Genomic DNA, 12,304 nt, shown 5'->3' with positions numbered 1-12,304 from the left:
ATGAAATTCTACGGAGTGCATCACACATAACAAAATAGTTGACATTGTTTCATCATATAAATACTTGGGGACCTTTTTTGACGACCAGCTCAAGTTTCATGTGAACACAGATTTTATAGTGAAGCGAGCACAACAGATAATTAATCTTCTCAGGAAACGAAATTATTTCTCTGTCAGACCTGTTTTTTATCAAACATTTATTGAGAGTCTTATGTGTTGTTATTTTATTTGTTGGTTTCACTGTCTTTCAGTTAAAAACCGAAACATCCTGACGAGTATTGGTAAGTCTTGTTCTAAGATTACCAGAGTAAAACTAAGAGACTTAAACTTAAAATTTGAGGTTTTTATAAGCTGTAAGATATAATCATCAAAATTATATCAAAAGAAAGCTTGAAATATCTTGACTTGCATGTTATGAGCCTATGTCATATGTCATATGTTCCACCATCTAATTGCTGGAATAAAGGACCCTTTGCACAAGTTAAAATTGTTTTGAGTTTCACCGGTCGGTATAAACATCCAGCAATATTAGTGTTGTATTAATGTTGTCCCGATACCAACATGTTGGTACCGGCACCAAAATGTATTTCAGTACTTTTCGGTACTTTGATACTTTTCTAAATAAAGGGGACCACAAATTTTTTTATTATTGGCTTTATTTTAACAAAAAATCTTACGGTACATTAAACATATGTTTCTTATTGCAAGTTTGTCCTTAAATAAAATAGTGAACAAACAAGACAACCTGTCTTTTAATAGTAAGTAAGCAAACAAAGGCTTCTAATAGTCTGCTGACGTATGCAGCAACATATTGTGTCATTTATCATTCTATTATTTTGTCAACATTATTAAGGACAAGTGGTAGAAAATGAATAATTAATCTACTGTTAATATGTAGTGTTAATGTCTAATTTCTCTTTTAACATGTCATATCTACACTTCAGTTAACATGTAATAATCACTTATTCTTATTTTGTTTTGATGCTTTACATTACGGTACTTTTTAGAGGCGGTATAGTACCGAATTTGATTGGTATTGATTGGTATAGTACCGCTATACCAACACCGGCATACCGGTGTTGGTATAGTGGTACAACACCGGTATGCCGTACAACCCTACATCGTATACAACAAAACCTCATCAGAAGTCCAAATAAAGGATATGATACTAGCTTATATTATTGTTTACATTCAGAGCAGCGATCTTCGTAAACCAACTCGGGAATGGTGAAAACGCTTCGATTTTGAAAGTAGGAAATCAAACTCGAGGGGCATTCGAGTTGAAACTTCCGATGAGGAACTCGGAAATACCGACTTCCCAGTACTCATGGAACACACCATGTAAATATTGTTACACTCCTCACTAAATTGTATACATCTTAAAAAGCTTGCAGCTTGCACATACAGCTCAGAGCCTGCTACCATACCTGTAGTAATGACAAACACCTTAATTATATTGTCTACAACTTTCGGTACTTTACTTGCAGCCATTGCCAAAAACATCTATTGTCTGCAATGCTGGTCCTAAATCTTTCAAGCTGTCACTGTTGAATGCTCGCTCAATTTCTAACAAATCTTTCATTCTAAACTATTTTTTTTTATCACCAAGGATTAATGTTTTTTACTGGGACTTTGCAAAGGAACAAATAATCTGTCTATGAAGGAAATATGTCCATCTGACTGCTTTTTGACTGTGGAACTTCATCATCTGTTGAACTATTAATTTCTAAATTTGCCTGCTATAATCTTTTTTTATTGTATTTTAATCTATGTCCCTGCGGGCGATGGTTCTTTTCTGGCATATTTTAGTGACTTTTTAATTTCTATTACCAAATATGAGAACATTTAAATTTTGGGTGATTTTAAATTGTAAATGACACCACAAACAGTTTTGCTAATGACTGTTTTATTCTCACAAACTCTTTTAATGTTTCAACATGTCAATGGCCCTTATCGGGCCATTCACATGTTTACACGATGAGGTAAATTGACCTTGTTTTTACATTCGGGTTGGACATTGTTTGTATTGTTTTGGAGGATCTGCCCATCACTGATCGTAAGTTCATCGTTTTTAACTTGTCTGTCATTTTTTATTGTTCAACCAGTAAGTAAGGCTGCACAATTAATCAAATTGTATTGTGATCACGATTTTGGCCGCTACGATTAAATGAGGATGATCGTCGGCCATATTAACATTTAAAAATCAGGCTCTGCTGCATATCAATTCAAGTACTTTCACAACCAACAGTCAGCAAACCACCAGGGAGCGACCGAAAGACAGTGGACTAATGTGAGAGCGAGTAAGAGTGAGTGAGTGACTGACAATTGATCAGCTGGTCGCCTGTAGCTCCCAAATAGATTAGGAAAAATAAATGCATTATTACATTGGCGCCCTTCTCTCCCGTAGAGTGACCCACATTTTAACGCCGAAACATGCCCGCACCTCACCGTTCAATAATAACATTTTATTTAGCAAAGACACAAGCGTTAGAAAATGGATGGATTAATGGATGTCATCTATATACTGTGAACAGCACAGTGTTTTCCTTATATGTGTCTTTTGTGCATAATCTTATTTTTTCACTTGTTTGCACTTTATGATCGCACTCTGCAATGGCCTATTTATTTTTAGTTAGCCCTTTGTCTTTTGTATATTGTATTTTATAACTGATGAACTAAATTTTATTTTGAAATGAACGCCCAGTTAACATACTGTTTGTTTAAAATAGAAAGGGCAATGAAAATATGTTTTACATAACATAGCAAATAATTGTGATTAATAATCGTGATTTCAATATTGATTAAAAAAATAATTGTGGTTATTATTTTGGGCATAATCGCCCAACCCACCAATAAGCTTACAAAACTCTCCATATGTTAATAGACCTTTCTGCAGAGACATTCTCTACTGCATTTGACAGTGTTGACAAGTGCTGTGCAGCCTTGGAGCAAGTTTTAGCTTTGAACTCCCACTGATCTGCCAGTCTTAATGAGATTGCTCCTTTAAAGCATTGTAAAATTCCAGCTGGAAATCTGCCTCCCTGGTTAAACAGCGATATTTGTTGCCTTCGTCACAAATACTGTATCGGAGAACTGATCGTTGTGAAAATCAACACAACTTCTTGTCCGTGGTTTCAATCTAAAAGAACTGTCAAATCCATTATATGATTAAGGTGGCCAGGGCCTGTTATTTTGCAAATCTTATCAGATCCAATAAAAGAAATCCAATGGTCATTTTTGACACCATAAACAAACAACATTACTGGCACACAACTACCGGTAATAAGGGCTGCAGTAATTTTTTTAAATGTTTTTTGTAACCAAAGTTGCCAATGTAAAGGCCAGTATCTCCAATGACATCATGATTGCCTCTGAGACTCGGTACAAAACCCAACGTTGTGTAATTCGTAAATAAAAACAATACAATGATTTGCAAATCCTTTTCAACATACTGTATATTCTATTGATTAGACTGCAAAGACAAGATACTTAATGTTCGAACTGAGAAACAACTTTTTTTTTTTGAAAATAATTATTAACTTAGAATTTAATGGCAGAAATACATTGCAAAAAAGTTGGCACATGGGCATTTTTACCACTGTGTTACATGGTCTTTCCTTTTAACAACACTCAGTAAATGTTTGGGAACTGAGGAGACCAATTTTTGAAACCTTTCAGGTGGAATTCTTTCCCATTCTTGCTTAATGTACAGCTTAAGTTGTTCAAAAGTCCGGGGTCTCCATTGTGGTATTTTAGGCTTCATAATGTGCCACAACATTTTCAATGGGAAACAGGTCTGGACTACAGGAAGGCCAGTCTAGTACCCGCACTCTTTTACTATGAAGCCACGCTGTTGTAACACGTGGCTTGGGATTGTCTTGCTTGAATCGCAACATATGTTGCCCCAAAACCTGTATGTACCTTTCAGCATTAATGGTGCCTTCACAGATGTGTAATTTACACATGCTTTGGTCACTAATACACCCCCATACCATCACAGATGCTGGCTTTTGAACTTCGCGCCTAGAACAATCCGGATGGTTCTTTTCCTCTTTGGTGCGGAGGACACGACATCCACAGTTTTCAAAAACAATTTGAAATGTGGACTCGTCAGACCACAGAACACTTTTCCACTTTGCATTAGTCCATCTTAGATGAGCCCCGGGCCCAGCGAAGCCGGCGGCGTTTCTGGGTGTTGTTGATAAATGGCTTTGGCTTTGCCTAGTAGAGTTTTAACTTGCACTTACAGATTTAGCAACAAACTGACAGTGGTTTCCTGAAGTGTTACATGTTCCTGAGCCCATGTGGTGATATCCTTTACACACTGATGCCGCTTTTTGATGCAGTACCACCTGAGGTATCGAAGGTCACAGGCATTCAATGTTGGTTTTCAGCCTTGCTGCTTACGTGCAGAGATTTCTACGGATTTTCTGAACCTTTTAATGATATTACTGACCGTAGATGGTGAAATCCCAAAATGCCTTGCAATAGCTGGTTGACAAATGTTGTTCTTAAACAATTTGTGACCCTCACCCCATCCTTGTTTGTGAATGACTAAGAATTTCATGGAAGCTGCTTTTATACCCGATCATGGCACCTATAGACAACAATTTTTTGCGCTCTGACACTCTGCAGAGAGGCGTTGGGTCTATCACAACATTGCAGCCTATTTATGCGTCTGTGTAGTATTAGTGAACTAATATATGGTGTACTAGTATGTATACGCATACTAGAGATGCGCGGATAGGCAATTATTTCATCCGCAACCGCATCACAAAAGTCGTCATCCACCCGAACTAACATTTTATCAAACCCACAACCACCCGCCACCCACCCGTTGTTATATATCTAATATAGACGATGCAAGGCATTAGTGAGCTTAGAAAGCTTTTGCCTGTTAAAGAAAGGAGACTGATCCAATGCAGCAGAGACATTCAATGCGTGCCACGCATTAATATCTCTTGGCCATGCATTAGAGGCTAAGAGATATTAATGCGTGATAATATTATTTATCATTATTATAATATTATTGTCATTTCCATTAAGAAAGTGTTGACTATTATTGTTATTTTTTTCCCTGGTCTTTAGTATTCCCTTTTTTAGTTTGTCGCGTACCACGTTTACTGCCGGCGTTGCCATCTTTTTATTTTCTTCTTCTTCTGCTGTTGTGTTGTGTTGTGGTGTGCTGTGTCACGCCAAATTTCTTCCCCCTACAAAAACCTTCCCCCCTCCCCCATTTACTTCCGTGGTCATGTTTCCTCTTACGTCATTGACAGCGATCGATAGCACTTCGGCTTTGACTGCCCGTCGCTGGAAGGATACTTCGTCTTTGACAGCTGCTGGAATCTGAAGAAATCGATTATTGAAACAGGACAGTCGCGTGCCGGTTAAGGACCCCCGGCAACTTTGTGACTTTATTGGACGCAGCCCCGGAAGTAAATGGGGGGGGGGGGGGGGGGGGGGGCGTTTTTGTAGGGGGGAAGAAATTTGGCGTGACAGCTGCAGCAGTGCCTGATGAATAATTGCCTGTTTCAAAGAGTGCTGCTCGTTTTTCGTATGTGGGTAACAACATTGAACTATGTATACACTACCGTTCAAAAGTTTGGGGTCACCCAAACAATTTTGTGGAATAGCCTTCATTTCTAAGAACAAGAATAGACTGTCGAGTTTCAGATGAAAGTTCTCTTTTTCTGGCCATTTTGAGCATTTAATTGACCCCACAAATGTGATGCTCCAGAAACTCAATCTGCTCAAAGGAAGGTCAGTTTTGTAGCTTCTGTAACGAGCTAAACTGTTTTCAGATGTGTGAACATGATTGCACAAGGGTTTTCTAATTATCAATTAGCCTTCTGAGCCAATGAGCAAACACATTGTACCATTAGAACACTGGAGTGATAGTTGCTGGAAATGGGCCTCTATACATCTATGTAGATATTGCACCAAAAACAGACATTTGCAGCTAGAATAGTCATTTACCACATTAGCAATGTATAGAGTGTATTTCTTTAAAGTTAAGACTAGTTTAAAGTTATCTTCATTGAAAAGTACAGTGCTTTTCCTTAAAAAATAAGGACATTTCAATGTGACCCCAAACTTTTGAACGGTAGTGTATATATTTCCGAATTAGTTCAACCGCCACCCGCCCGAATCTATTTAAAATCTATTTTTTTCGTCATGCATCCGCCTGACCCGCGGATTATCCGCGGACTCCGTGGTTGTGTCCGCAAACCGCGCATCTCTAACGCATACTGTATTATGCTAGTACACCATTGCTACACATACTGTATATATTAGTACACCATTGCTACACTGCAATGAGGCAACGACTTTTCTGCCCGAATGCAGATGGGATAGGCTCCAGCCACCCCCGCGACCCTGAGAGGGGGACAAGTGCTAGAATATGGATGGATGGATGGATGGACTATTGCTACACATACTTTAAATCTAGTACACCAATGCTACACATACTGTATACACTACTACACTACATTTCTACACATTCAGTATACACTAGTATGCCATTATCACAGTTTGGTAAGTACTTTGGCTTAAGGTCAAGAGTTTCGTTCATTTTGGGTACAGTAGGGCAGAGGTTGACAGTAAGTTTTTGATTTGATATTTTTGTTCTACATGATATGGCAGTGTCATATCATGAGCTTTGTGTCTTTTGAAAGGGGAACTACACTTTTTTGGAATGTTGCTTTCATTCACAATTCCTATGTGCGACAAGAACAAAATGTATTTTTCTTTTGTATGCATCTTAAAATCTTAAACACTAACAAGAGGTGGCTAACAATGTAGCTAATGGGAGTCATCTGTTTCACCTACATTTAAAAAACACTTAAAATACTCCATTTACATGCAGTGACCTGCATATTAACCCAGTATTAGCGACATTGTTATAATAAGAGCTACAACCAAACACTTTTTTTTAGCAATGCAGAGCCTTGATCACGAGGTAACGTCAGCTATTGACATACTAAGCTGCTGCTGCATCGCCTCTGAGTTGGTAAAAGTTTGTGCTAGCTTATAAATCATTCCTCATACATATATATATAGTACAAGGTTGTGGCCATAATATGAGAAGTGGTTCAACTTTGAAATTCACATCAGAACAAAAGACATCGCTCAGAAGATACAACGAGATGCTCGTTTGCAACCAGCATTGTGTACCTGAGAAGTGAGGATTATGATGAATTCATCATTTAAATGGGGAACACAAGTGTTGTGCTGAAACATATAAACATCCCATCAGTCGGCATCCCATTTACATGAACAATGTAAAGATCTGATAGCTCAGGCACAGCTCATTTTATTACCTATTCTGTGTTATGTGTTTTATGTTGCACGATTGCACCAAGAAAAATTCCTAGTTTGTGAACCCGTTCTCAAACAATAAAAAACTATTCTGATTCTGATTTAGAGGGAAGATAATTTGTATAATAAGTGATTGTTTTATTTTTGGTCATATATTAAGTATTTCTTGTTTAGCACTTATAAATGCTGCTAAATGATGCTCAGTGTTTCACTTGAGTGTGGGATCTGAGCCGAGGATGTCGTTGTGGCTTGTGCAGCCCTTTGAGACATTTGTGATTAAGGGCTGTATAAATAAACTTTGATTGATTGATCTGCTTAGCACCCAGCTTCTAAAACTTGGAGCTCATGTACTGTATATTCAGGCTAAAAAATACCAGGTTCTGACAATGTGTTTGTCTGTATGCATAGTATGCGTCTTTGCCTTTCATGAAGTCTGCCATGATTAGTGTAAGTCTTTGTTGTTGAAGGAAATAGCCAACATTGCCATGCACTTTGTGAAATCAATGCACCCAAAATAAAAGTTACAGCAATGCTTAAAACAACCACAATTCGCTAAATATTACATGATATTATGAATGTGCCCGTTATTACATTACATACATAATTACAGTATGTTTATAAAACACTGTTCGAGGTTTTTGCATGTTTCCATAGGTTTTTTTTGTTAGCTGCCTCTTGCTAGCATTTACAGTAAAGATGAGTGCTGGGCAAAATTTTAATAAAAAAGTGCAGTTCCACATTATTTGATCTTTTTCATACCCCTATATTTCGTGAATGATCTTTGAGATTTTCATGAGATCTTTTGAATTTGTCACAACTTTATGAAGTGCATGTATAAAATGTTTGTGGGTGTCAGTACTCTGTTGCTTTTCCTTGAAAATGTCAGAACATGTTTTTAGGTTGTAAGAATTGTGTATTTCAAGTAAAGAAAGGCAGCAATGGGAAGATTTGATATCACGTCTTGTGATTCCATATTGCAAAATGTAAAAGATTTTGATCTCTATTCTTTTATGTAGTACAAACCCCGTTTCCATATGAGTTGGGAAATTGTGTTAGATGTAAATATAAACGGAATACAATGATTTGCAAATCCTTTTCAACCCATATTCAATTGAATGCACTACAAACACAAGATATTTGATGACTATTTTTTTTTGCAAATAATAATTAACTTGGAATTTCATGGCTGCAACACGTGCCAAAGTAGTTGGGAAAGGGCATGTTCACCACTGTGTTACATCACCTTTTCTTTTAACAACACTCAATAAACGATTGGGAACTGAGGAAACTAATTGTTGAAGCTTTGAAAGTGGAATTCTTTCCCATTCTTGTTTTATGAAGAGCTTCAGTCGTTCAACAGTCTGGGGTCTCCGCTGTCGTATTTTATGCTTCATAATGCGCCACACATTTTCGATGGGGGACAGGTCTGGACTGCATGCGGGCCAGGAAAGTACCCGCATTCTTTTTTTACGAAGCCATGCTGTTGTAACACGGGCTGAATGTGGCTTGGCATTGTCTTGCTGAAATAAGCAGGGGCGTCCATGAAAAAGACGGCGCTTACATGGCAGCATATGTTGTTCCAAAACCTGTATGTACCTTTCAGCATTAATGGTGCCTTCACAGATGTGTAAGTTACCCATGCCTTGGGCACTAATGCACCCCCATACAATCACAGATGCTGGCTTTTGAACTTTGTGTCGATAACAGCCTGGATGGTTCGCTTCTCCTTTGGTCCGGATGACACAATGTCGAATATTTCCAAAAACAATTTGAAATGTGGGCTCGTCAGACCACAAAACACTTTTCCACTTTGCATGACTCCATCTTAGATGATCTCGTGCCCAGAGAAGCCGGCGGCGTTTCTGGATGTTGTTGATAAATGGCTTTCGCTTTGCATAGTACAGCTTTAACTTGCACTTACAGATGTAGCGAGGAACTGTATTTAGTGACAGTGGTTTTCTGAAGTGTTCCTGAGCCCATGTGGTGATATCCTTTAGAGATTGATGTCGGTTTTTGATACAGTGCCGTCTGAGGGATCGAAGGTCACGGTCATTCAATGTTGGTTTCCGGCCATGCCGCTTACGTGGAGTGATTTCTCCAGATTCTCTGAACCTTTTGATGATATTATGGACCGTAGATGTTGAAATCCCTAAATTTCTTGCAATTGCACTTTGAGAAACGTTGTTCTTAAACTGTTTCACTATTTGCTCACGCAGTTGTGGACAAAGGGGTGTACCTCGCCCCATCCTTTCTTGTGAAAGACTGAGCATTTTTTGGGAAGCTGTTTTTATACCCAATCATGGTACCCACCTGTTCCCAATTAGCCTGCACACCTGTGGGATGTTCCAAATAAGTGTTTAATGAGGATTCCTCAACTTTATCAGTATTTATTGCCACCTTTCCCAACTTCTTTGTCACGTGTTGCTGGCATCAAATTCTAAAGTTAATGATAATTTGCAAAAAAAAAAAATGTTTATCAGTTTGAACAGTTTGAATATCTTGTCTTTGTAGTGCATTCAATTGAATATGGGTTGAAAATGATTTGCAAATCATTATATTCCGTTTATATTTACATCTAACACAATTTCCCAACTCATACGGAAACAGGGTTTGTATTTGTGTGTGAAGTACTTACCCTTTTGCCATTTAGGTTGGAGGCTGAAACCACCAAATGAGTGAATGAAGACAAGTCACTGACACTCAGTGTGAGCACCTGGGGATGGATTACAACAATAACGCACCAGCAACCATCAAAAGTGACATTAACAATAGGATAGGTATACCTTATATGGAGGCAGAAGCTCAGTCCCCTTTGACAAATCCACTGCATGCAAACTGTGAAGAAAAATATTTCTACTGTGCTACAGGACAATGACAATATTAAAGTGCTGAATGTTAAAAATGGCCACTGTCACCACATTCTTACCATGAAGAAGCATTCCTGTGCGTGCAACCATACACCCAACTGCTCTTGTCCTGTTGTATAGCAAATAGTTCATATTAGAGGTGGTCATCTTTGGGCACAATTCGATTACGATTCAGGGGCTACGATTCCATTATAAATCGTGTATTTATACATATACAATTATTATATTATATATTATGTTATTGTATATTGTTAATATATTGTATATTATTATTAATATTATTATATATTCTTAAATGATTATTAATAATAATATGTCTACAAGGCTCCTCCTTTGGCTACTGACATATGCAGTACTGCATCATTTCCGATTTGTCGATGTCGTATAATACAGTGGGTACGGAAAGTGTTCAGACATAAATTTTCCATTCTTTATTTCATTGCAGCCATTTGCTAAAATCAAAAAAGTTCATTTTATTTCACATGAATGTACACTCAAAACCCCATCTTGACAGAAAAAAACATAATTGTTTTGCAAATGTATTAAAAAAGAAAAACTGGCATATCACATGGTCGTAAGTATTCAGACCCTTTGCTGTGAAGCTTATGGTCAACTCATATGCTGTCCTCCTTGAGATAGTACTGCTCTTTCGTTGGAGATCAGCTGTGTTTAATTAAACTGATTGTACTTGATGAGGAAAGGCACACACCTTTCTAAGACCTTACAACTCACAGTGCATATCAGAGCAAATGAGAATCATAAGGTAGAAGGAACTGCCCAAGGATTTCAGAGACAGAATTGTGGCAAGGCACAGATCTGGACAAGGTTACTAAATAATTTCTGCAGCACTCAAGGTACCTAAGAGCACAGTGGCCTCCATAATCCTTAAATGGAAGAAGTTTGGGACGGCCACAACTGTTCCTAGACCTGGCCGTCCAGCTAAACTGAGCAATCGTGGGAGAAGAGCCTTAGTAAGAGAGAAAGAAGAAGCCAAAGATCACTTGTGACTGAGCTCCAGAGACTCAGTAGGGAGTCAACTATCACTGCAGCCCTCTACCAGTTGGGGCTTTATGGCAGAGTGGCCCAACAAAAGCCTCTCCTCAGTGCAAGACGTATGAAAGCCTGCATAGAGTTTGCCAAAAAAAACACACATGAAGGAATTCCAAACTATGAGAAATAGGATTCTCTGGTCAGATGAGACCAAGGTTGAACTTTTTGGCGTTATGTGTGGAGAAAACCAGGAACTGCTCATCACCTGCTCAATACAATCTCAGCAGTGAAACATGGTGGTGGTAGCATCATGCTATGGGGTTGTTTTTCAGCTGAAGGGACGGGTCAACAGATTGCAATTGACAGAAAGATACCATACCATACCATACCAACCTTAATTATAAAGCCCTTTAAAAACAACGACAGTTGAAAAACAAAGGGCTGTACACCACAAACAAGTAAACACACAAAAAGCAAAGAAATACATGGAAAGGACAGATGAAAAATATCATTTAAAACAGAGGTAAAATAAATATATATGAAAGATGAATGCGGCCTAGTAAAGAGATATCCTGGAAGAAAACCTCTTTCAGAGTGCTCAAGACCTAAGATTGGGCCGAAGGTTCACCTTCCAACCTGACAATGACCCTAAGTAAACAGCTAAAATAACAAAAGAGTGGCTTCGGAACAACTCTGTGACCATTCTTGACTGGCCCAGTCACAGGCCTGAGCTAAACCTAATTGAGCATCTCTGGAGAGACCTGAAAATGACTGTTAACAAACGTTCACCATCCAACCTGACAGAACTGGAGAGGATCTGTAAGGAAAAATGGCAGAGGATCCCAAAATCCAGGTGAACTTGCTGCATCAGTCCCAAGATAAACTCATGGCTGTACTAGCTCAAGAGGGTGTGTACTCAATACTAAGCAAATACTAAATGACCATGTCATGTTTCAGTTTTTCTTTTGCAAATGTTTCTACATTTGTTTTTTTCTATCATCTATAAATGGGGGTGCTGAGTGTACATTAATGAAAAATAAAAATATAAATAACTTATTTGGTTAGGTGAGATCGGCTCCAGCGACCCCTCGCGATCCCGAAAGGGACAAGCGGTAGAAAATGGATGGATG

The 12,304-nt window shown here is 38.3% G+C and overlaps 1 protein-coding gene across 2 annotated transcripts in view; it reads right to left on the bottom strand.

The window, feature by feature from the left end:
• Positions 1-12,304, bottom strand: part of pgap1 (post-GPI attachment to proteins inositol deacylase 1) — a 56,626-nt gene that overhangs the window by 30,715 nt on the left and 13,607 nt on the right. The window contains exons 11-13 of one of the 2 annotated variants that reach the window (XM_062067812.1): positions 10,244-10,293; positions 10,101-10,152; positions 9,953-10,030 (exon numbers count right to left, since the gene is read on the bottom strand). In XM_062067812.1, the coding sequence (XP_061923796.1) occupies positions 9,953-10,030; positions 10,101-10,152; positions 10,244-10,293 (180 nt within the window). Of the gene's footprint in view, positions 1-9,952; positions 10,179-10,243; positions 10,294-12,304 lie in introns of both variants that reach the window. The other variant, XM_062067811.1, reaches the window with a different exon arrangement.

Source organism: Entelurus aequoreus, linkage group LG13 (genome assembly GCF_033978785.1).
Source record: "Entelurus aequoreus isolate RoL-2023_Sb linkage group LG13, RoL_Eaeq_v1.1, whole genome shotgun sequence".
Lineage (NCBI taxonomy): Eukaryota > Metazoa > Chordata > Actinopteri > Syngnathiformes > Syngnathidae > Entelurus > Entelurus aequoreus.
Note: the sequence above shows the minus strand (reverse complement) of the source record. Positions and strands in the feature narration are given on the sequence as shown.